Source organism: Procambarus clarkii, chromosome 69 (genome assembly GCF_040958095.1).
Source record: "Procambarus clarkii isolate CNS0578487 chromosome 69, FALCON_Pclarkii_2.0, whole genome shotgun sequence".
Lineage (NCBI taxonomy): Eukaryota > Metazoa > Arthropoda > Malacostraca > Decapoda > Cambaridae > Procambarus > Procambarus clarkii.
In genome coordinates, this window is record NC_091218.1 from 13,899,570 (window position 1) to 13,926,214 (window position 26,645).

Sequence of the window (26,645 nt, forward strand, 5' to 3'; positions counted from 1 at the left end):
TAGCAAGGTACACTACTAGCAAGGTACACTACCAGCAAGGTACAGTACTAGCATGGTACACTACTAGCAAGGTACACTACTAGCACGGAACACTATTAGCAAGGTACACTACCAGCAAGGTACACTACTAGCACGGAACACTATTAGCAAGGTACACTACCACCAAGGTACACTACCACCAAGGTACACTACTAGCAAGGTACACTACCACCAAGGTACACTACCACCAAGGTACACTACTAGCAAGGTACACTACCAGCAAGGTACAGTACTAGCATGGTACACTACTAGCAAGGTACACTACTAGCAAGGTACACTACCATCAAGGTACACTACTATCACGCTACACTACTAGCAAGGTACACTACCACCAAGGTACACTACCACCAAGGTACACTACTAGCAAGGTACACTACCACCAAGGTACACTACTATCACGGTACACTACTAGCAAGGTACACTACTAGCAAGGTACACTACCATCAAGGTACACTACTATCACGGTACACTACTATCACGGTACACTACTAGCAAGGTACACTACTAGCAAGGTACACTACTAGCAAGGTACACTACCAGCAAGGTACAGTACTAGCATGGTACACTACTAGCAAGGTACACTACTATCACGGTACACTACTAGCAAGGTACACTACTAGCAAGGTACACTACCATCAAGGTACACTACTATCACGGTACACTACTAGCAAGGTACACTACCACCAAGGTACACTACCACCAAGGTACACTACTAGCAAGGTACACTACCACCAAGGTACACTACTATCACGGTACACTACTAGCAAGGTACACTACTAGCACGGTACACTACTAGCAAGATAGTGTACCTTGCTAGTAGTGTACCATGCTACAAATGTACCTTGCTGTAGTGTACCTTGCTGGTAGTGTACCTTGCTAGTAGTGTACCGTGGTAGTAGTGTACCTTGCTAGTAGTGTACCTTGCTAGTAGTGCACCGTGATGGTAGTGTACCTTGCTAGTAGTGTACCTTGCTAGTAGTGTACCATGCTACTAATGTACCTTGATGGTAGTGTACCTTACTAGTAGTGTACCTTGTTAGTAGTATACCTTGCTGGTAGTGTACCTTGCTAGTAGTGTACCTTGCTATTAGTGTACCGTAGTAGTAGTGTACCTTGCTAGTAGTGCACCGTGGTAGTGTACCTTGCTAGTAGTGTACCGTGCTGGCAGTGTACCTTGCTAGTAGTGTACCTTGCTAGTAGTGTACCTTGCTAGTAGTGTACCTTGCTAGTAGTGTACCGTGCTAGTAGTGAACCTTGCTAGTAGTGTACCGTGATAGTAGTGTACCTTACTAGTAGTGTACCATGGTAGTAGTGTACCTTGCTAGTAGTGTACCTTGCTAGTAGTGTACCTTACTAGTAGTGTACCTTACTAGTAGTGTACCTTGCTAGTAGTGTACCTTACTAGTAGTGTACCTTACTAGTAGTGTACCGTGCTAGTAGTGTACCCACACATCAACAACCCTTTTACCACCAGTATTTACCCAGGTCTTTCGTAAATCTAAATGTATCTCATTTACATCTACTGCTTCACAACGTGTCTTGGATTGATATATTTACCACCTGATTAATGTCCTTGTTGTTCTCTTTCATCCTTGTTGTTCCTGTTCCCTTGTGGCATCTTCTTATCTTGAGGTTATCTTGAGATGATTTCGGGGCTTTTAGTGTCCCCGCGGTCCGGTCCTCGACCAGGCCTCCACCCCCAGGAAGCAGCCCGTGACAGCTGACTAACACCCAGGTACCTATTTTACTGCTAGGTAACAGGGGCATAGGGTGAAAGAAACTCTGCCCATTGTTTCTCGCCGGCGCCTGGGATCGAACCCAGGACCACAGGATCACAAGTCCCGCGTGCTGTCCGCTCGGCCGACCGACTCCCCTCATATGTGGCTAATTAAAATAAATCAAATATATATTTTTATTAAGTAGTTATAAAAAACAATACAAGTAGTAATGGCTGACACAGTGGATCCTGGCAGCCACAACGAAGCCCACACAGCCAAGGATGCCCAACCGCTTCCCACCCTCCTCTAACCACTGCTATTTACAACAAACACAACAAATCCAAATTATAAATGTGTTAATTCTACGTCTACTGAGAGAGGGCGTGGCGCCCCCCTGGCTTGGCCGCGCTGGAGTGGCGCCCCCTGCCTTGGCCGCGCTGGAGTGGCGCCCCCTGGCTTGGCCGCGCTGGTGTGGCGCCCCCTGGCTTGGCCGCGCTGGCGTGGCGCCCCCTGGCTTGGCCGCGGTGGTGTGGCGCCCCCTGGCTTGGCCGCGCTGGTGTGGCCTCCCTGGCTTGGCCGCGCTGGTGTGGCGCCCCCTGGCTTGGCCGCGCTGGTGTGGCGCCTCCTGGCTTGGCCGCGCTGGTGTGGCGCCTCCTGGCTTGGCCGCGCTGGTGTAGCTGATTAAACTCAGCATAAGGATCACTGAACATTACCGTCACAAAGTCGTGATCAGTTGACTGACAGTTGAGAGGTGGGACCAAAGAGCCAGAGCTCAACCCCCGCAAGCACAACTAGGTGAGTACGGTTGAAGTGGGCAAGATAAATTATACTTTAATAAGTGTACTTTTTGTTTAACACGTGGGCGCTTTATTGCACACTTGACCTGGCACTTACGAGCTATCATAAACTTATTGGGTAGCAACGGGTTGAAACACTATACCAGCAAACGCAATATAATTACGTTATTACTAGTCTTTCCCTTATTACTACGTCTAAAAAACGTAGTTACAATGTGTGCTGAGTATAGGCAGTATAACATATCTAGAAATTAATATTCAGTGAGCACTAAATACTTCTAAAGTGTGTTAAAGCGGCTGCGGCCTCCAGAACATTGATGTACATAATCTTAGGTTTATTGTCAATGAAATATAAAACTACAAAACTCTTTCATGTGCTAAATACAGAACACAAGTGTTCTCGCACTAATGTTAACCTCGTGTCTCTTACCTACAGAGAGACCAGACTATACATGTTTCGTGGTGGGAAGGGAGGGGAAATTATCAGGAGGGAAAGCGCCTAGCCATTTCGACTATATAGCACTTCGGAGGGGGGTTAGGATCAGGATTTGGGATGGGTCGGGGGGAAGGAATGGTGCCCCAAGTACTTGGACTGTCGGGGATTGAACGCCGACCTGCATGAAGCGTCGCTCTACCCTCCACCCCAAGTGGTTGTCTCATGGAGCATCTTCCAGTTTCCATACGAAGTATCACGAGCCCCAGCAAGCAGAGTATGCTGCATGATGCCCAGTGGAAATGTGCCATGTTAATCCATTTATGTTATTCACTGGCAAGCAGGCTTGGAGCGTCGCTGCCATTGACAGGTATAGCTCGCTAATTCTCCCTTCCGGAGACCCCATATTCCTTCAGCTTGTCCGGGAAGTTAACCCACGCAGGAGATCACAGCCAAGCTGAATTTTTATACCTGGATTTAATATCTAGATTGGCGGTACTGGTGTGAGGTGGGGCCGTGCCAGGTGTGGGAGGTCGTGTGGTCGGGCCGGCCGCTGGAGGTATGAAGGGTCTCGACGCGTTACTGGCTCAGTAACGCGTCGTACAGGACGACGCACCCGAGTCTCTCTTCCGACTCCACTCACATTTCTCGTCAGTTGCCTCTCGTGGAGTCTGGTGTCCAGTGAGGGTGTGAGGGAGGCGGAGGCTGGAGGCTGATCTTGTGTGGGCAGTGTCGTGTCTCCAGCGGCGCTATCACTGTGGGTGGCAGTGTCCGGTCACCAGCGCCGCTATCACTGTGGGTGGCAGTGTCCGGTCACCAGCGCTGCTATCACTGTGTGTTGGCAGTGTCCGGTCACCAGCGCTGCTATCACTGTGGGTGGCAGTGTCCGTTCACCAGCGCTGCTATCACTGTGAGTGGCAGTGTCCGGTCACCAGCGCTGCTATCACTGCGAGTGGCAGAGTGTCCGGTCACCAGCGCTGCTATCACTCTGGGTGGCAGTGTCCGGTCACCAGCGCTGCTATCACTCTGGGTGGCAGTGTCCGGTCACCAGCGCTGCTATCACTCTGGGTGGCAGTGTCCGGTCACCAGCGCCGCTATCCCTGTGCGTCACAAAGCGTCCGGTCACCAGCTCTACCATTAGTGCGGGTCATGGTGTATCCGGTCAATAGTTCCGCTGTCAGCGTGCATTACGGAGTGTCAGATGCTCTAATCAAGAGCTCAACAACATCCAGAATTAAAAAATAAACTTAGTCTCCATACCATTTGTGCAATAGACTGCCACCGGAGAAGGGTACCGAAGAGACGAATCTCGTATCGGAGCCAAGTGACATACAACACGTTCCTAACAAAGCGAAAACTCCAGTAGTTTCCCCTGACTAATAGAACAAGCACATAGGTGAATCTTGAGTAAAATATACATCTCTATACATGTAATTACACAATAATCTTCATTTTAAAAATATAGTTGAGAGAATAAATAACTGTTGATGATGTCATCTGATGAGAACGTCGTAATGAGTGATGAAGGAAGACTTTCAGTAAACACCTCTGAAGACATGATCTTGAGGCTCGAAGCATGTCTCGGTGCTTCGAATTAGAGTTATCCGAACCTGGGGAAAAACAAAATAATAATTTTTTAGTAACGAGCTTCCGAACATCACAATAATGATAAATTTAGTCCATTTATTCATGTTCCCCTTTCGTTTACTCTTTATAACGTGTATGTATACGAGGGGCAATGTATGGGGCGTGTATGTATAGGGCCAAAGTGTTATGCAAGAATCTGATTTATGTAAATACAGAAAAAGTATATTTTTTTTTGTTTTTTAATTAACCTGTCATTCTTCTCGTCGGCAGCAGTAATTCAATTCCTTAACATTAAATATGTAATCCCACATGGCTTAATGTTGCATAAACTTTGATCCTATGTGGATTTATTGAGGCATCAACGTCGATCCTATGTGCATATAGTGCTACATCAACGTTCATGCTATGTTAATTTAAGGTCGCATCAACGTTGCTCCTCTGTGGATTTAACGTTGCATCAATCTTAACCCACAGTGGATTTTACGTCGCATCAATGCTGATCCTAGTTGGATTTAACTTTACATCAACGTTGATCTTACGTGGATTTAATAAAACAACAACGTTTATCCAATTTCGATTTCACTTTACATCAATTTGTGATCCTATGTTGATGTAATAAATATTACTCGACTATATTGCGTTTGTCTTTGGTTAAGGCATTTAGGGATTAGCAATCACAGTCTAGCCAGCCACAAGTGTAAGGGTAACACGCGAGACAACATTACTTCAGACCCGAGTCAAACTAAACACACAACTGTGCTACAATTCTCGGGTCCGTTTGGAGGATTAAGTAAGTAAGTAATTATCAAAAGAAGGCACCAAACCGGGAAGGCTATGTAGCACCATCAAGTACGGAAAATAATCAGAGGGCGCTAAATATCACCAAGGATGCCAATACGAGAACAAAAACGCATGAGGCGAACGATATCAAAAGTATCCGAGTCACCAAGAATTCTATCGAGGGACAGGTGACCGCGAGGGGCGGTCGGAAAGCAAGACACACGCTCGTCCTGGAAGTCAGGACATTCAAGAAGGACATGCACGACCGTAAGAGGGATTGGAGGATTAAGCAACCCATCCTTCTGTAAAGATTGTTGTTAAAGATTCGCTACCTGGCACAAAAAGTTCCAAGTAGCACGGGCTATGGTGAGCCCGTAGTTCTCTGTATAGATAGTACTTGTGTTACTATAAGGACCCTCGTACAAGGATTACATTACATTGACGTATTGGACAATTAGATGGTGAAATTTTTTGTTATTCACTTTAAAGCGGCCGGAAAAATATGGCTCAAAACCGAACATAAATATTTTTAGGCCTACTATAGTACGTATATGTACTATTTTAGGCCTCAGATACAGTGTATTAGGCCTAGGATGGTTAGGTTAGGGTTTATTTAGCAATATAAATACAAAACCTTTTCCAGTTTGTCCTAATTCAACAGTACCAAATTCTACTTTCAAATTGTCCACATTGTCACTATAAGTACTGTCTAACAGGAGGATGGATTGACAGTAACATGACGAAAACTGCAACAGTTCCTTTGCCCAAATTAATTAAAAAGTAGTTTTGATATGATCTCAAAACTAGCTGTAAGTGGTCTAGTTCTTACGGGCAGTGGAATATCGGTGCCTTCCTGCAACTTGTATATGCAGAAACAGAGTAGTAATAGCCTGAAGAAACTATTAATCTTCTCAAACAGAAAATAGTAAAATTTGAAAACAAAATAAAGAAACGCCATGATTTCTTCTTATGTTAAATTTTACATGAAATTAACTTTAAAATTTAGTTAAAATTTAACTTTCTTCGTAAGTTAAATTTTACACAATTATAGAAACACTTAAATGTTAATACTGTATAAGCCACTTGTCCCAAATCCGGGAAGACTATTACGTCTGTGTCGTGGAATACTGAAAAGATTCTAAAATTTCCTTTGGAACCCAAAACTATAATGTCAAAGGTATTATATACCCTGAGGATTAGATACCCAACTTACAAATGTAAAAATTTTAAATTTGATGATTCAGTCCATTCTGGGTCTTTATCAAGTCATATCATGTCCCATTCAATGGCTTGATATTAGTCCAAGACGGACCGAAACGTCGTCAATTTTTCCTTTCCGGATTTGAGGGTTGAGTGTCTACTCTAGAGCCATGTTACTGTAACTCGTCATCTAGAACCAAAATATTACATGCAGGCGATGAGTCACAATAACGTGGCTGAAGTATGTTGACCAGACCACACACTAGAAGGTGAAGGGACGACGACGTTTCGGTCCGTCCTGGACCATTCTCAAGTCGATTGAGAATGGTCCAGGACGGACCGAAACGTCGTCGTCCCTTCAACTTCTAGTGTGTGGTCTGGTCAAAATATTACATAGTGGGACAAGTGTCTCGGATGGTCTAGCAGTAAGCTAAGTTAATGTTGATATATTACCTCACTCCCAATACAGCACAGGAGGAACTTAATCATCTATTCCATTATGAATCTGAATACTAAATTATTGTCGAATACTAAGTCTAAAATTAATTTGTGCATTTGGTCTGCTTTATTCATAACAAAAATTATATTCCCAAATCTCTTTAAACAAAAAAAATAGAATTTCACCGAAATTGAGCACTAAATTGGTTATTGGGGAAAATGTTACTTTCCAAATGATTCGTTAAGGCAAGAGTTGGACTGAGCAGTATTTGGGGAGGAGAGATGGGGTGGATCTGGGGGGGGGGGTGGTAGTTTACTTGAAGGAGCCGCCAACTACTGACATGCAGTGAGAGTTCCTGAAGGAGGGTGTAGAGACGCCAGCATGCACAGCTTCTAGGTTGTTGCTCATCTACTAACTTAACATTTATTACAACTAACATACAACATAACTACAACGATGTAGAAACGTGATTATAAAAAAGCGTTGCTGTAACGTTGTAGTTACGTCGCATGTTTGCTGGAGGCTTCCATAGACTCTTTTTCCTAATATTCCGGAGCAAAGTGATAACAGCAGAGTTCCCCTCAGACATCCTAGAAGCTCAGTGAGTGAGGGTCTAACGCAGGCCAAAAGGAATTCGTTTAAGGGTATGAATGTTTAAGCGCGGTGTTGTGTAACATGCAAATATAGAGGTCAGGCATGCAACTAAGTCACATTTAATCCACTTCGCATGCTGCAGATCTGGCAAACTATGCCCATCTACCTAAACAATAAACACAATAAAAGAAAAAAAAATTGTATTACATGTTAATGGAGAAAAAAAAAAGTTAGCACCTGAGCAGAGGCGTAAATGAAATCTGGCGGGTGAACTCCGTAGACTTGTGACGGGGTCGACGGAGGGAGGAGGGAAGAGTGTTCAGGTGGACGGCTTGCCCGGGCCACTCCCTCGCCTACTGCTCTCCTTGGTCTTCGACCCGGTGAACCACCCACTTCCAAATACCTTGCCCAACAGGCCGCTACCACTACCACAGAAAATGGGCACACATCAGTATGAGAAGCAGAGGTGAAGCAGAGAGCCCAAGATACACACACCAACCCGTTCTCGCAAATTTTATAAGTCAATATTGAATTATTAAATATGTGCATAGGTGACATACTTAACATAATAGATACTCTTAAAAAGATTCATAGAAAACACCGACCTTACCTAACCTACTTAGTATGTTAAGATAAGCATCTAATTGCTTCGTAATTACAATTATTACCTAACCTATAATAGGTATAGGTTAAGTAATAATTGTAATTACGAAGCAATAAGATGCTTATCTTAAGATACTAACAAGGTTAGGTAAGGTCGGTGTTTTCTATGAATCTTTGTAAGGGTATCTATTATGTTTAGTATATCACCTATGCACGTAGTTAATAAGTCAATATTGACTTTACGAATTTGCGAGAACGGGTTGCACACACACACACACACACACACACACTCACACTCACACTCACACTCTCACACACACACACACACACACACACACACACACACACATAGCGTAACGACAATGATGTTTTACAATGTTACAACACAACTATAATGCTGTTTTACATTGCTGCAATGTAACTACAATGATGTTCTACATTGTACAACACAACTACAATGCTGTTTTACATTGCTGCAATGTAACTACAATGATGTTCTACATTGTACAACACAACTACAATGCTGTTTTACATTGCTGCAATGTAACTACAATGATGTTCTACATTGTACAACACAACTACAATGCTGTTTTACATTGTGTTACTGTAACAATGTGAAACATTCTTGTGGTGTTCAGTGTGGCAGGGCGGAGGAATGCACCACCACCACCACCTCCAGTGCAATCAACTTCTATTCTAACGAAAATCTTTATAGCTTCTATATCAAAACTATCAACACATCTAACTATACAAGCCTCCATTTTGCAGTAGAAGTATTTAAAAAAAATGAAAAAGAAGGGAATGCATGAACGCAGATGGCCGGGTATTGATGGGTCTTTGTCCTGGGCCTACCTGGGTACGCATACATGCCCACATCAAAATACATATAGTGGATTGCACCACTTTTGGGCACTGCATCATGAACTCTGCTGTTACTCCTGCCCCAATGTCTACTCTACAACCTTGCCCATGCCCAAGTGCAGGGGCAAGGTTGTATTTGAGTAATTCTGCCCCATGCCCAAGTGCAGGGGCAAGGTTGTATTTGAGTAATTCTGCCCCATGCCCAAGTGCAGGGGCAAAATTACTCAACCTAGGCTGATCAACGCCACAGCAATGTCAGAGGAGAGATATTTGAAGAATAGGAAGAACACCGCAAGGGACACCACGCTATATTTAAACCAAAAGTCAAGAAGTAAGAAATATTACATTTAATATTCTTTGGAGCCTGTGTATTATTCATTGTGAATAATATATCAAATATTTCCATCAGAAGAGAAGCCATCACTTTAAAGCGGCCGGAAAAATAAGGCTCAAAACCGAACATAAATATTCTTAGGCCTACTATAGTACGTATATGTACTATTTTAGGCCTCAGATACAGTGTAATATGCCTAGGATGGTTAGGTTAGGGTTTATTAGCAACATAAATACAAAACCTTTTCCAGTTTGACCAAATTCTACTTTCAAATTTCAAAATTCGACTTTCAAAATGGTAGCGGCCATTTTGAAGCTGCTTCACACTAAGTTACTTTGCTAACTACTGTGCTTAGCTAACTACTATGCTTTGCTAACTACTATGACATACTAGAGTGAACAGTTAGAAGAAGACCAAAGAGTTCACACCACCCATACACCAAGTTCCTCTTAGAGAACAGGGGTTATACACCATGCATTCATTCTATATCAGATCAGATCTATATCAGGGTTATTCATTCTACATCAGATCTATAGCTCAGAATAGTGAATTGCTGTACCATGCATATTACACTATGTATGTTTATATACGTATACATATATGTATAAATATACCCAGCTTTTGTCACCTACGGACCTATTAAATGTCCTATAAACACTGAAATACATCAATAGAATTTTTCCTCTAACCTTACTAACTATACGGGTCAATATTATATATATATTATATATATATATATATATATATATATATATATATATATATATATATATATATATATATATATATCAGCTTATAAAGAATATATATATATAAAGATATATATATATATATATATATATATATATATATATATATATATATATATATATATATATATATATATATATATATATATATATATCAGCTTATAAAGGTTAATGAGGAGTATGTCAGAGGTTCAACAAGGTTGTTGTGAGCTTAAAGAGGAAGAGCTTATTTACCCTGACTTTTGAGCGTCGTCTTGGCTGTCGAGAGACGCCCCCACGGACTCGGAGAGACTGAGTCTGTCTTGGGAGTTGGTGGAGCCGTGGGAGCTGCTAGAGTCGTGTGAGGAGGCGAGGGAGGTCTGAGAGGTGGTGCAACTGGCGGCGACGACGCCCTCAGCATCCTTCACTCTGGTCAGGTCCTCCTCCAGCGAGGCGATGACTTCCTCTCTCAGCGTCAAGGCCGACTTGGTCGCTTCCAGTTCCTCGCGGTACTGTCGAGGGAGAGGTAGTGTTGGGGGAGGGAGTTTAGCATGTGTCTTGAGGTTATCTTGAGATGATTTTGGGGCTTTTTAGTGTCCCCGCGGCCCGATCCTCGACCAGGCCTCCACCCCCAGGAAGCAGCCCGTGACAGCTGACTAGCACCCAGGTACCTATTTTACTGCTAGGTAACAGGGGCATAGGGTGAAAGAAACTCTGCTCATTGTTTCTCGCCGGCGCCCGGGATCGAACCCGGGACGACAGGATCACAAGTCCAGCGTGCTGTTCGCTCGGCCGACCGGCTCCAAAGCAATGTGTGGTCAGGCTGTTGCTGTGTGCATCACACACATACACATACACATAGTTAGTAAATGGAATGCACTAGGCAGTGATGTGGTGGAGGCTGACTCCATACACAGTTTCAAATGTAGATATGATAGAGCCCAATAGGCTCAGGAACCTGTACACCAGTTGATTGACAGTTGAGAGGCGGGACCAAAGAGCCAGAGCTCAACCCCCGCAAGCACAACTAGGTGAATACACACACACACACACACCCACATACACACCCAACCACCACAATGGTGTTGAACACGCCATGGTCGTGGAAAACTGGGTGAGTGAGTAATTATCGTGGAGGCCGCGGGCGCCTGGGAACGAGGCAATTAGCGAGCCTCCCTCAGGGAACCACCACCTACAAAGCACTTAACACACAATGAAGAGGCCACGTGGGGAATGACCTGCGAATATTTCATTTCTTGTGGTAATTCACCAAGCAGTTGTGACGCTGCGTCATGCGTACACATCGACGTGCTTCTTGCGTCACCAGAGCCTATCATTCCTGGCCTAGTCAACCACCGCACTAAACCACCTCGTTTGTGTACGGAGGGGAGACGATAACGTCACAAATGTGCTGCATTAAGAGGACAGATAGTAGTTGTGAACACTGAACCTGTCCTCCCACTTGAAGCCACTTGTGAAGAATGAACAGTGAGCCGGGCTCACCATAGCCCGTGCTACTTGAGGCGTTTTGTTCAAGGTAGCAAATCTTAAACAACAAGTGAGCCGGTGGCTGAGTGGACAGAACACTAGACGCGTGATCCTGTGGTCCCGGGTTCGATCCCGGGGCGCCGGAGAGAAACAATGGACAGTTTCTTTCACCCTGATGCCCCTGTTACCTAGCAGTAAAATAGGTACCTGGGAGTTATAGTCAGCTGTCACGGGCTGCTTCCTGGGGGGTGGAGGCTTGGTCGAGGACCGGGCCAAGGGGACACTAAGCCCCGAAATCATCTCAAGAATACGACCACTAGTCTGGTTAGACCAACACCACCACCAATTAGACCCTTGTCAGAGCGTGACGTAATTAACTCTTAAATAATCAGTATCAACAAGTTGCTAATTAGGTCCTAATTGAATATATTTATTGATGACGTCATTAAAACGTTCAACGAACGTTTTACAACTACAACGAACATCAATTTAGAATAAATTTAGAAAATTTTGAATTTAGAATACGTCAAATATACTTAAACGTCAACGCACAACGCAAATATACCGTTATTTTTTTAGCGTTGTTACGACGTAATGACGCCATTGGCCAGCGGGGACAGTGTCTAAAGGGTAACGGCCGTTCCCCCGTTATCAAGGCTGAGTTACCGTTACTGCTGGCCATTGTCCCCCACCACTGGCAATGTAATAACGTCGTTACAACGTAATTGCGTCGTTATAATGGAATTCCGTCGCTAAAACGTCGACGTTCCTTGGAATTTTAATCGCGGGTCAAGTGAGGTGTTTGAAATGTAATATAATTGGTGTAGTTAGCCCCTGACCTGACTGTTGTAGCCCCTGACCTGACTGTTGTAGCCCCTGACTTGACTGTTGTAGCCCCTGACCTGACTGTTGTAGCCCCTGACCTGACTGTTGTAGCCCCTGACTTGACTGTTGTAGCCCCTGACCTGACTGTTGTAGCCCCTGACCTGACTGTTGTAGCCCCTGACCTGACTGTTGTAGCCCCTGACTTGACTGTTGTAGCCCCTGACCTGACTGTTGTAGCCCCTGACCTGACTGTTGTAGCCCCTGACCTGACTGTTGTAGCCCCTGACTTGACTGTTGTAGCCCCTGACCTGACTGTTGTAGCCCCTGACCTGACTGTTGTAGCCCCTGACCTGACTGTTGTAGCCCCTGACCTGACTGTTGTAGCCCCTGACTTGACTGTTGTAGCCCCTGACCTGACTGTTGTAGCCCCTGACCTGACTGTTGTAGCCCCTGACCTGACTGTTGTAGCCCCTGACCTGACTGTTGTAGCCCCTGACCTGACTGTTGTAGCCCCTGACCTGACTGTTGTAGCCCCTGACCTGACTGTTGTAGCCCCTGACTTGACTGTTGTAGCCCCTGACCTGACTGTTGTAGCCCCTGACCTGACTGTTGTAGTCCCTGACCTGACTGTTGTAGCCCCTGACCTGACTGTTGTAGCCCCTGACCTGACTGTTGTAGCCCCTGACCTGACTGTTGTAGCCCCTGACCTGACTGTTGTAGCCCCTGACCTGACTGTTGTAGCCCCTGACCTGACTGTTGTAGCCCCTGACCTGACTGTTGTAGCCCCTGACTTGACTGTTGTAGCCCCTGACCTGACTGTTGTAGTCCCTGACCTGACTGTTGTAGCCCCTGACCTGACTGGTGTAGTCCCTGACCTGACTGTTGTAGCCCCTGACCTGACTGTTGTAGCCCCTGACTTGACTGGTGTAGCCCCTGACTTGACTGGTGTAGCCCCTGACCTGACTGTTGTAGCCCCTGACCTGACTGTTATAGCCCCTGACTTGACTGTTGTAGCCCCTGACCTGACTGGTGTAGTCCCTGACCTGACTGTTATAGCCCCTGACCTGACTGATGTAGTCCCTGACCTGACTGTTGTAGCCCCTGACCTGACTGGTGTAGCCCCTGACCTGACTGTTGTAGCCCCTGACCTGACTGTTGTAGTCCCTGATCTGACTGTTGTAGTCCCTGACCTGACTGTTGTAGCCCCTGACCTGACTGTTGTAGCCCCTGACCTGACTGTTATAGCCCCTGACCTGACTGTTGTAGCCCCTGACCCGACTGTTGTAGCTCCTGACCTGACTGTTGTAGCCCCTGACCTGACTGGTGTAGCCCCTGACTTGACTGTTGTAGCCCCTGACCTGACTGTTGTAGTCCCTGACCTGACTGTTGTAGTCCCTGACTTGACTGTTGTAGCCCCTGACCTGACTGTTGTAGCCCCTGACCTGACTGTTGTAGCCCCTGACCTGACTGTTGTAGCCCCTGACCTGACTGTTGTAGCCCCTGACCTGACTGGTGTAGCCCCTGACTTGACTGTTGTAGCCCCTGACTTGACTGTTGTAGCCCCTGACCTGACTGTTGTAGCCCCTGACCTGACTGGTGTAGCCCCTGACCTGACTGGTGTAGCCCCTGACTTGACTGTTGTAGCCCCTGACTTGACTGTTGTAGCCCCTGACCTGACTGTTGTAGCCCCTGACCTGACTGTTGTAGCCCCTGACCTGACTGTTGTAGCCCCTGACCTGACTGTTGTAGCCCCTGACCTGACTGTTGTAGCCCCTGACCTGACTGTTGTAGCCCCTGACCTGACTGTTGTAGCCCCTGACCTGACTGGTGTAGCCCCTGACCTGACTGGTGTAGCCCCTGACTTGACTGTTGTAGCCCCTGACTTGACTGTTGTAGCCCCTGACCTGACTGTTGTAGCCCCTGACCTGACTGTTGTAGCCCCTGACCTGACTGTTGTAGCCCCTGACCTGACTGTTGTAGCCCCTGACCTGACTGTTGTAGCCCCTGACCTGACTGTTGTAGCCCCTGACCTGACTGTTGTAGCCCCTGACCTGACTGTTGTAGCCCCTGACCTTACTGTTGTAGCCCCTGACCTGACTGTTGTAGTCCCTGACCTGACTGTTGTAGCCCCTGACCTGACTGTTGTAGCCCCTGACCTGACTGTTGTAGCCCCTGACCTGACTGTTGTAGCCCCTGACCTGACTGTTGTAGCCCCTGACCTGACTGTTGTAGCCCCTGACCTGACTGTTGTAGCCCCTGACCTGACTGTTGTAGTCCCTGATCTGACTGTTGTAGCCCCTGACCTGACTGTTGTAGCCCCTGACCTGACTGTTGTAGCCCCTGACCTGACTGTTGTAGCCCCTGACCTGACTGTTGTAGCCCCTGACCTGACTGTTGTAGTCCCTGACCTGACTGTTGTAGCCCCTGACCTGACTGTTGTAGTCCCTGATCTGACTGTTGTAGCCCCTGACCTGACTGTTGTAGCCCCTGACCTGACTGTTGTAGTCCCTGATCTGACTGTTGTAGCCCCTGACCTGACTGTTGTAGCCCCTGACCTGACTGTTGTAGCCCCTGACCTGACTGTTGTAGCCCCTGACCTGACTGTTGTAGCCCCTGACCTGACTGTTGTAGCCCCTGACCTGACTGTTGTAGTCCCTGACCTGACTGTTGTAGCCCCTGACCTGACTGTTGTAGTCCCTGATCTGACTGTTGTAGCCCCTGACCTGACTGTTGTAGCCCCTGACCTGACTGTTGTAGCCCCTGACCTGACTGTTGTAGCCCCTGACCTGACTGTTGTAGCCCCTGACCTGACTGTTGTAGCCCCTGACCTGACTGTTGTAGCCCCTGACCTGACTGTTGTAGCCCCTGACCTGACTGTTGTAGCCCCTGACCTGACTGTTGTAGTCCCTGACCTGACTGTTGTAGCCCCTGACCTGACTGTTGTAGTCCCTGATCTGACTGTTGTAGCCCCTGACCTGACTGTTGTAGCCCCTGACCTGACTGTTGTAGCCCCTGACCTGACTGTTGTAGCCCCTGACCTGACTGTTATAGCCCCTGACCTGACTGGTGTAGTCCCTGACCTGACTGGTGTAGTCCCTGACCTGACTGTTGTAGTCCCTGACCTGACTGTTGTAGTCCCTGACCTGACTGTTGTAGCCCCTGACCTGACTGTTGTAGCCCCTGACCTGACTGTTGTAGCCCCTGACCTGACTGTTGTAGCCCCTGACCTGACTGTTGTAGCCCCTGACCTGACTGTTGTAGTCCCTGACCTGACTGGTGTAGCCCCTGACCTGACTGTTGTAGCCCCTGACCTGACTGTTGTAGCCCCTGACCTGACTGTTGTAGCCCCTGACCTGACTGTTGTAGCCCCTGACCTGACTGTTGTAGCCCCTGACCTGACTGTTGTAGCCCCTGACCTGACTGTTATAGCCCCTGACCTGACTGTTGTAGCCCCTGACCTGACTGTTGTAGTCCCTGACCTGACTGTTGTAGCCCCTGACCTGACTGTTGTAGTCCCTGACCTGACTGTTGTAGCCCCTGACCTGACTGTTGTAGCCCCTGACCTGACTGTTGTAGTCCCTGACCTGACTGTTGTAGTCCCTGACCTGACTGTTGTAGCCCCTGACCTGACTGGTGTAGTCCCTGACCTGACTGTTATAGCCCCTGACCTGACTGTTGTAGCCCCTGACCTGACTGTTGTAGCCCCTGACCTGACTGTTGTAGCCCCTGACCTGACTGTTGTAGCCCCTGACCTGACTGGTGTAGCCCCTGACCTGACTGTTGTAGTCCCTGACCTGACTGTTGTAGCCCCTGACCTGACTGTTGCAGCCCCTGACCTGACTGTTGTAGCCCCTGACCTGACTGTTGTAGCCCCTGACCTGACTGTTGTAGTCCCTGACCTGACTGTTGTAGCTCCTGACCTGACTGTTGTAGCCCCTGACCTGACTGTTGTAGTCCCTGACCTGACTGTTGTAGCCCCTGACCTGACTGTTGTAGCCCCTGACCTGACTGTTGTAGCCCCTGACCTGACTGTTGCAGCCCCTGACCTGACTGTTGTAGCCCCTGACCTGACTGTTGTAGCCCCTGACCTGACTGTTCTAGTCCCTGACCTGACTGTTGTAGCCCCTGACCTGACTGTTGTAGTCCCTGACCTGACTGTTGTAGCCCCTGACCTGACTGTTGTAGCCCCAGACCTGACTGTTGTAGCCCCTGACCTGACTGTTGTAGCCCCTGACCTGACTGTTATATCCCCTGACTGTTGTAGCCCCTGACCTGACTGTTGTAGCCCCTGACCTGATTGTTGGCGGTGAGGGCCTCGGCCAGCTGCTCCCTGAGGGTAGTGTTGACGTACTCCAAGTGCTTGGAGACAATCACTCGAGCCTCCTCCACCGCTTGGAACTTCTCAGCTTCCAGCTCCTCTCTCAGCCGCTCTGTGGGAGGGGGAGTCCAGGTGATTATTGTGGGAGAGGCACCCTGGGAGGCTACTCCCAAGGGGCACCCTGGGAGGCTACTCCCAGGGGGCACCCTTAGGATTGGGAGGAGGATCAGGAGGTTCTATTGTCGCTACGATCCCCCTGATATTGTAACTAGGAAGGTGGCCCTAATACATAGTCTGTAAATCCCAAACTTACTAACGAAGTAAAGAAGTTAGTAAAGTTATTTTCATTAATAGGTTTTGTTTACAAACACACGATTATTTTATTGATTTGTGTGTGCACCTGCCTCTCTCTCTCTCTCTCTCTCTCTCTCTCTCTCTCTCTCTCTCTCTCTCTCTCTCTCTCTCTCTCTCTCTCTCTGGATCTATCTATCACCCTTACATGTACATAAGAGATCAAACAGAGAGGGGTACATGTGTGTCTCTCACACACACACACACACACACACACACACATATCAAGCGGATAACATCAGCGGCATATGCCAGGCTGGCCAACATACGAACGGCATTCAGAAACTTGTGTAAAGAATCATTCAGAACTTTGTATACCACATATGTCAGGCCAATCCTGGAGTATGCAGCCCCAGCATGGAGTCCATATCTAGTCAAGGATAAGACTAAACTGGAAAAGGTTCAAAGGTTTGCCACCAGACTAGTACCCGAGCTGAGAGGTATGAGCTACGAGGAGAGACTACGGGAATTAAACCTCACTTCGCTGGAAGACAGAAGAGTTAGGGGGGACATGATCACCACATTCAAGATTCTGAAGGGAATTGATAGGGTAGATAAAGACAGTCTATTTAACACAAGGGGAACACGCAGAAGGGGACACAGGTGGAAACTGAGTGCCCAAATGAGCCAGAGAGATATTAGAAAGAACTTTTTTAGTGTCAGAGTGGTTGACAAATGGAATGCATTAGGCAGTGATGTGGTGGAGGCTGACTCCATACACAGTTTCAAGTGTAGATATGATAGACCCCGAAAGGCTCAGGAATCTGTACACCTGTTGATTGACGGTTGAGAGGCGGGACCAAAGAGCCAGAGCTCAACCCCCGCAAACACAACTAGGTGAGTACAACTAGGTGAGTACACACACACACGTATATGGAGCATAATAAGTATATGGAGCACCAATTGGCAAATGGAATTTAATGTTAATAAATGCCATGTTATGGAATGTGGAATAGGAGAACATAGACCCCACACAACCTATATATTATGTGAGAAATCTTTAAAGAATTCTGATAAAGAAAGAGATCTAGGGGTGGTTCTAGATAGAAAACTATCACCTGAGGACCACATAAAGAATATTGTGCGAGGAGCCTATGCCACACTTTCTAACTTCAGAATTGCTTTTAAATACATGGATGGCGATATACTAAAGAAATTGTTCACGACTTTTGTTAGGCCAAAGCTAGAATATGCAGCGGTTGTGTGGTGCCCATATCTTAAGAAGCACATCAACAAACTGGAAAAGGTGCAAAGACATGCTACTAAGTGGCTCCCAGAACTGAAGGGCAAGAGCTACGGGCATTAAATATGCCAAAACTAGAAGACAGAAGAAAAAGAGGTGATATGATCACTACATACAAAATAGTAACAGGAATTGATAAAATCGATAGGGAAGATTTCCTGAGACCTGGAACCTTAAGAACAAGAGGTTATAGATATAAACTAGCTAAACACAGATGCCGAAGAAATATAAGAAAATTCACTTTCGCAAACAGAGTGGTAGACGGTTGGAACAAGTTAGGTGAGAAGGTGGTGGAGGCCAAGACCGTCAGTAGTTTCAAAGCGTTATATGACAAAGAGTGCTGGGAAGACGGGACACCACGAGCGTAGCTCTCATCCTGTAACTACACTTAGGTAATTACCTAGGTAATTACACACACACACACACACACACACACACACACACACACACACACACACACACGCTAACGTAGTCCCGATATACAAGAAAGGGGATAGACAGGAGGCACTGAACTACAGGCCAGTGTCCCTAACCTGCATACCATGCAAGCTGATGGAGAAGATTGTGCGAAGAAAGCTAGTGGAGCATCTGGAGTGAAGGAACTTTGTAACACAGCATCAACATGGGTTCAGGGATGGCAGGTCCTGCTTCACAGGGTTACTTGAATTCTACGACAGGCAACAAAAATCAGGCAAGAAAGAGAAGGGTGGGCAGACTGCATATTTTTGGATTGTCAGAAAGCCTTTGATACAGTGCCACACAAGAGGCTAGTGAAAAAGCTGGAGATGCAGGCTGGAGTGAAAGGGAAGGTACTCCGTTGGATACAGGAGTACCTAAGCAACAGGAGACAACGAGTCAGTGTGAGGAGTGAGGTCTCAAATTGGCGAGACGTTACAAGTGGAGTCCCGCAGGGGTCAGTCCTTGGACCTATACTGTTTCTGATGTATGTAAATGATCTCCCAGAGGGTATAAAATCGTTTCTCTCAATGTTTGCTGATGATGCAAAAATTATGAGGAGAATTGAAACTGAGGATGATAGTAGGAGGCTACAAGATGACCTAGACAGACTGAGTGAATGGTCCAACAAATGGCTGTTGAAGTTCAACCCGAGTAAAAGCAAAGTAAGGAAACTAGGCAGTGGAAACAGGAGGCCAGACACAGGATACAGAATAGGAGATGAAGTACTTAATGAAACAGACAGAGAGAAAGATTTCGGAGTTGATATCACACCAAACCTGTCTCCTGAAGCCCACATAAAAAGAATAACGTCTGCGGCATATGCGAGGCTAGCTAACATCAGAACAGCGTTCAGGAACCTGAGAAAGGAATCATTCAGAACCTTGCACACCACATATGTAAAACCAATCATTGAGTATGCGGCCCCAGCATGGAGCCCGTACCTTGTCAAGCACAAGACGAAGCTGGAAAAAGTCCAAAGGTATGCCACTAGGTTAGTCCCAGAACTACGAGGCATGAGTTACGAGGAAAGGCTGCGGGAAATGCACCTAACGACACTGGAAGACAAAAGAGTAAGGGGAGACATGATCACAACCTACAAAATCCTCAGGGGAATCGACCGGGTAAACAAGGATAAACTATTTAACACTGGTGGGACGCGGACAAGGGGACACAGGTGGAAACTGAGTACCCACATGAGCCACAGAGACGTTAGAAGGAACTTTTTCAGTGTCAGAGTAGTTAACGGATGGAATGCATTAGGCAGTGATGTGGTGGAGGCTGACTCCATACACAGTTTCAAGTGTATATATGATAGAGCCCAGTAGGCTCAGGAACCTGTACACCAGTTGATTGACAGTTGAGAGGCGGGACCAAAGAGCCAAAGCTCAACCCTCGCAAGCACAAATAGGTGAGTACAAATAGGTGAGTACACACACACCCACCACACACACACCCACACACACACCCCCCCCCCCCACACACACACACACACCCCACACCCCCCCACCCACCCACACCCCCCCACCCACCCACACACCCCACACCCCATACACCCCCACTCACCCCCCCACACACACACACCCCACACCCCCCCCCACACACACCCCCACCCACACACCCCCCCCCACCCACACCCCCCCCCCACACACCCCCACGCACCCACACACACCCCCACCCACACCCCCCCCCACACACACACCCCCCCCCCCCACACCACACACACTAGGGGGCAGTACCCACCCATACTGAGCCGGTGCTGTTCACACAGGTACTCCATCTCGTCATTGTGGTGTTTCTCCGCCTGTAGACGACTCTCCTCGTCCGAGTGTTCCATGGCCACGGCCAGACGCGCCTCCAGGTCCAGCACCCTATCCTTGTAGTCTCCTCGTAGGCGCTCTGAGGGGCACGTGAGGCGTGGTGAGGGGTGGTGAGGCGTGGTGAGGCGTTGTGAGGGGTGGTGAGGCGTGGTGAGGCGTGGTGAGGCGTTGTGAGGGGTGGTGAGGGGTGGTGAGGCGTGGTGAGGCGTGGTGAGGGGTGGTGAGGGGTGGTGAGGGGTGGTGAGGGGTGGTGAGGGGTGGTGAGGCGTGGTGAGGGGGGGTGAGGGGTGGTGAGGCGTGGTGAGGCGTTGTGAGGGGTGGTGAGGCGTGGTGAGGCGTTGTGAGGCGTTGTGAGGGGTGGTGAGGCGTGGTGAGGGGTGGTGAGGGGTGGTGAGGCGTGGTGAGGGGTGGTGAGGGGTGGTGAGGGGTGGTGAGGGGTGGTGAGGCGTGGTGAGGGGGGTGAGGGGTGGTGAGGCGTGGTGAGGCGTTGTGAGGGGTGGTGAGGCGTGGTGAGGCGTTGTGAGGCGTTGTGAGGGGTGGTGAGGCGTGGTGAGGGGTGGTGAGGGGTGGTGAGGGGTGGTGAGGCGTGGTGAGGGGTGGTGAGGGGTGGTGAGGCGTGGTGAGGGGTGGTGAGGCGTTATGAGGGGTGGTGAGGCGTGGTGAGGGGTGGTGAGGCGTGGTGAGGGGTGGTGAGGCGTAGTGAGGGGTGGTAAGGGGTGGTGAGGCGTTGTGAAGGGTGGTGAGGGGTGGTGAGGGGTGGTGAGGGGTGGTGAGGCGTGGTGAGGGGTGGTGAGGCGTTATGAGGGGTGGTGAGGCGTGGTGAGGGGTGGTGAGGCGTGGTGAGGGGTGGTGAGGCGTGGTGAGGGGTGGTGAGGCGTGGTGAGGGGTGGTGAGGGGTGGTGAGGGGTGGTGAGGCGTGGTGAGGCGTGGTGAGGCGTGGTGAGGCGTGGTGAGGCGTGGTGAGGCGTGGTGAGGCGTGGTGAGGCGTGGTGAGGCGTGGTGAGGCGTGGTGAGGCGTGGTGAGACGTGGTGAGGCGTGGTGAGGCGTGGTGAGGCGTGGTGAGGCGTGGTGAGGCGTGGTGAGGCGTGGTGAGGCGTGGTGAGGCGTTGTGAGGGATGGTGAGGCGTGGTGAGGCGTTGTGAGGGATGGTGAGGCGTGAAATTATGAAAATATATCATGTTTATTGTTATTATAAAATCAATAAATGTACTTAGGAAAAAACGCCTGTATAAGATTTTAGAGACATGAAACTTACACCTCATATGTAAAGTTTATGTAAAGTGAATAAAAATAAAGGAGTAGGGACTACATTTATGTTACTTCAAAAATAATTAATTCAAAAATAAATTCTAAAGTGCTGCCATCTATGGCTGAGGTTGACATTAACCAATTTCCTCCAAAACTGACCCCCTTACAGATAGGCTTACGTGTAGTCAGGTGTATAAGTTTCATGCAAATCGTCCGATAAACAAAAAAAAAATGAAAAAAAAATCAATTTTTTTTAACTTAATTTTTTTTTTATAAAACTAATTATTTTTTTTAATATATGCTGTTATGATAGCTGAGAGTCATAGACATGAGTTCAGTTGACACTTGTGTTTGATGTTAATTGTTGACCAGACCACACACTAGAAGGTGAAGGGACGACGACGCAACCCGTTCTCGCACTTGCCTTCAGTCAATATTGGCTTATTTAATAAGTGCATATGTGACATACTAATTTGATTGTGAATATTTTAGTTTACCTTGAAAAGCTTCATAGAAAACACCGACCTCACCTAACCTTCTTAGTATGTTAACAACGGTATAGGTTATGTAATAGCTGTAATTAAGAAGCAATAAGATGCGTATCTTAACATACTAAGAAGGTTAGGTGAGGTCGGTGTTTTCTATGAAGCTTTTCAAGGTAAACTAAAATATTCACAATCAATTAGTATGTCACATATGCACTTATTAAATAAGCCAATATTGACTATACGCAAGTGCGAGAAGGGGTTGGACGACGACGTTTCGGTCCGTCCTGGACCATTCTCAAGTCGATGGAGAATGGTCCAGGACGGACCGAAACGTCGTCGTCCCTTCACCTTCTAGTGTGTGGTCTGGTCAACATACTTTAGCCACGTTATTGTGACTCGTCGCCTGCTTAATTTTTGCCCATTTTGGACAAAAATTTTGACACTTAAATCAATATATTTTTTTTCTCCCTTCCTATTTACCCTACGATGCTGAGACTTGGACCAGATGAAACACTTTTCATATACAACTCGTCAAAAATATTTGATTGAAATCGAACCAGTTTTCATTTATTGCATATTTTTGGCATATTTTGAACTGATGACCAATCACTGGAGGCTAAAGGGAGTTGTACTGGACCCCCAGCACAGGTAGTGGGGGTACTGGACCCCCCCAGCACAGGTAGTGGGGGTACTGGACCCCCCCAGCACAGGTAGTGGGGGTACTGGACCCCCCCAGCACAGGTAGTGGGGGTACTGGACCCCCCCAGCACAGGTAGTGGGGGTACTGGACCCCCCCAGCACAGGTAGTGGGGGTACTGGACCCCAGCACAGGTAGTGGGGGTACTGGACCCCCAGCACAGGTAGTGGGGGTACTGGACCCCCAGCACAGGTAGTGGAGGTACTGGACCCCCAGCACAGGTAGTGGGGGTACTGGACCCCCAGCACAGGTAGTGGGGGTACTGGACCCCCAGCACAGGTAGTGGGGGTACTGGACCCCCCAGCACAGGTAGTGGGGGTACTGGACCCCCCAAGCACAGGTAGTGGGGGTACTGGACACCCCCCAGTCACAGGTAGTGGGGGTACTGGACCCCCAGCACAGGTAGTGGGGTACTGGACCCCCCAGCACAGGTAGTGGGGGTACTGGACCCCCCCCCAGTCACAGGTAGTGGGGGTACTGGACACACCCCCCCACCCAGTCACAGGTAGTGGGGGTACTGGACACCCCTCCACCCCAGTCACAGGTAGTGGGGGTACTGGACACCCCCCCCCCCCACCCCAGTCACAGGTAGTGGGGGAATGTTGTTGTTGTTGTTAATGATTCGCTACTTGGTACCAAAAAGCTCCAAGCAGCACGGGCTATGGCGAGCCCGTGGTTATTGTAGTGAAGGTGGGGGAGGGTTACTCACCCATCTCCTCGTGGTGCTTCTCCTGTAGGTACTCTTGCTGGGACCAGCTCTTCTCGTCACTCCTCTGCAGCTTCCGCCGAAGGTCCCAAACGTCTCTGTCGGCGTTGGTGCGAAGGTTCTCCAGCTCCTTGTGATAGTAGGCGTCTTTGTCCGTCAGGCTGTCCTTCAGGGTCGAGATCTGCACAAGGAGGAGATGTCACACTCAGGATATGCCCATCAGGGAAGGGGTCACACTCAGGATATGCCCAGCAGGGAGGGGGTCACACTCAGGATATGCCCAGCAGGGAGGGGGTCACTCAGGATATGGCCAGCAGGGAGGGGGTCACACTCAGGATATGCCCAGCAGGGAGGGGGTCACACTCAGGATATGTCCAGCAGGGAGGGGGTCACACTCAGGATATGTCCAGCAGGGAGGGGGTCACACTCAGGATATGGCCAGCAGCGAGGGGGTCACACTCAGGATATGCCCAGCAGGGAGGGGGTCACACTCAGGATATGTCCAGCAGGGAGGGGGGTCACACTCAGGATATGTCCAGCAGGGAGGGGGTCACACTCAGGATATGCCCAGCAGGGAGGGGGTCACACTCAGGATATGCCCAGCAGGGAGGGGTCACACTCAGGATATGCCCAGCAGGGAGGGGGGTCACACTCAAGATATGCCCAGCAGGGAGGGGGTCACACTCAGGATATGCCCAGCAGGGAGGGGGGTCACACTCAAGATATGCCCAGCAGGGAGGGGGTCACACTCAGGATATGCCCAGCAGGGAGGGGGGTCACACTCAGGACACATCATTGCTCTATTCTCTGTCATATAATGAAGATATCCTATAATGAAGACGTGGTATAATGAAGATATCCAATAATGAAGACGTGGTATAATGAAGATATCCTATAATGAAGACGTGGTATAATGAAGATATCCTATAATGAAGACGTGGTATAATGAAGATATCCTATAATGAAGACGTGGTATAAAGAAGATATCCTATAATGAAGACGTGGTATAATGAAGATATCCTATAATGAAGACGTGGTATAATGAAGATATCCTATAATGAAGACGTGGTATAATGAAGATATCCTATAATGAAGACGTGGTATAATGAAGATATCCTATAACGAAGACGTGGTATAATGAAGATATCCAATAATGAAGACAGTATAATGAAGACGTGGTATAATGAAGATATCCTATAATGAAGACGTGATATAATGAAGATATCCTATAATGAAGACGTGGTATAAAGAAGATATCCTATAATGAAGACAGTATAATGAAGACGTGGTATAATGAAGATATCCTATAATGAAGACGTGGTATAATGAAGATATCCTATAATGAAGACAGTATAATGAAGACGTGGTATAATGAAGATATCCTATAATGAAGACGTGGTATAAAGAAGATATCCTATAATGAAGACAGTATAATGAAGACGTGGTATAATGAAGATATCCTATAATGAAGACGTGGTATAATGAAGATATCCTATAATAAAGACAGTATAATGAAGATATCCTATAATAAAGACAGTATAATGAAGACGTGGTATAATGAAGATATCCTATAATGAAGACAGTATAATGAAGACGTGGTATAATGAAGATATCCTATAATAAAGACAGTATAATGAAGACGTGGTATAATGAAGATATCCTATAATGAAGACAGTATAATGAAGACGCGGTATAATGAAGATATCCTATAATGAAGACGTGGTATAATGAAGATATCCTATAATAAAGACAGTATAATGAAGACGTGGTATAATGAAGATATCCTATAATGAAGACAGTATAATGAAGACGTGGTATAATGAAGATATCCTATAATGAAGACAGTATAATGAAGACGTGGTATAATGAAGATATCCTATAATGAAGACAGTATAATGAAGACGCGGTATAATGAAGATATCCTATAATGAAGACGTGGTATAATGAAGATATCCTATAATGAAGACGTGGTATAATGAAGAAGGGAGCAAGGATCACTCACCTCCTTGGTCATCTCCTCCTGACGAAGCTCCCACGACTGCTTGAGCGCCCTGATCTCCTGCTCCTTCTGCACCTTCATCGACTCCACCGCCAGGTGCTTCTCCTCGGCGTGGAGGCCGTCCAGCTCAGCCTTCAGCCTCGAGCACTCAGACCTCAGTTTATCCTCCCACTGTCAAGGGGCAGAGTGGGGGAAAGTTTTAAGGGGGGGCGTAAGTTTCAAGGGGGGAGCGTAAGTTTCAAGGGGGGAGCGTAAGTTTCAAGGGGGGAGTGTAAGTTTCAAGGGGGAGTGTAAGTTTCAAGGGGGAGCGTAAGTTTCAAGGGGGAGCGTTTCAAGGGGGGAGTGTAAGTTTCAAGGGTAATTGATGTGTGTCGTAGGTGAGCGAAACGAGTTCCAAGAAACAGCAGTTCCTTGTGAAACATAACAATAGCCTTAATTTTGATCTTGACTGTTTGGACGGACATTGTAATGAAATATTCTGACGGGGACGTGTTCTAAACGGGCGGCCGAGAAAGCGTATGTCGTAATATGTGCTTGAGGACGGGGGGGGGGGGGTCTAATCCGTTTTCTGTGGCATGTCGTGCGGAAATATTACTGTCGGGGAGTACCGATATTATCATCACTCCTTCGGTCACCATCACTACTGCCCCCCTGTATCCCCCACCCCTTGCACCTCTCTCTATCACCCCCAAATGCAGATGACATTGCAAATAAAGTGGCAGAATTACAGGAATGAGTGGTAGAAAAAAACAACCACATATTATCGTGATAACAGAAACAAAACTAAAAAGTGTTATAGGAAATGCAATCTTCCCTCGAGGATATCAATATAGAAAGATAGAATGCACAGACGGGGTGTAGCCCTGTTGCCACAGCTACACTTTAGTCTTGA

General features: G+C 47.6%; 1 protein-coding gene across 7 annotated transcripts in view; it reads right to left on the minus strand.

Annotated features, from left to right (window-relative positions):
- Window positions 1-4,453: 4,453 nt before the first annotated feature.
- LOC123753533 (trichohyalin) overlaps window positions 4,454-26,645 on the minus strand; it is a 460,426-nt gene continuing 438,234 nt past the window's right edge. For 6 of the 7 annotated variants that reach the window (XM_069311058.1, XM_069311057.1, XM_069311059.1 and 3 more), the window contains 7 exons: window positions 25,757-25,924; window positions 23,758-23,935; window positions 20,538-20,693; window positions 16,720-16,856; window positions 10,369-10,625; window positions 7,825-8,012; window positions 4,459-4,597 (listed from right to left, as the gene is read on the minus strand). In XM_069311058.1, coding sequence (XP_069167159.1) covers window positions 7,907-8,012; window positions 10,369-10,625; window positions 16,720-16,856; window positions 20,538-20,693; window positions 23,758-23,935; window positions 25,757-25,924 — 1,002 coding nt within the window. In that variant the 3' untranslated portion in view covers window positions 4,459-4,597; window positions 7,825-7,906. Of the gene's footprint in view, window positions 4,598-7,824; window positions 8,013-10,368; window positions 10,626-16,719; window positions 16,857-20,537; window positions 20,694-23,757; window positions 23,936-25,756; window positions 25,925-26,645 lie in introns of all 7 variants that reach the window. The other variant, XM_069311054.1, reaches the window with a different exon arrangement.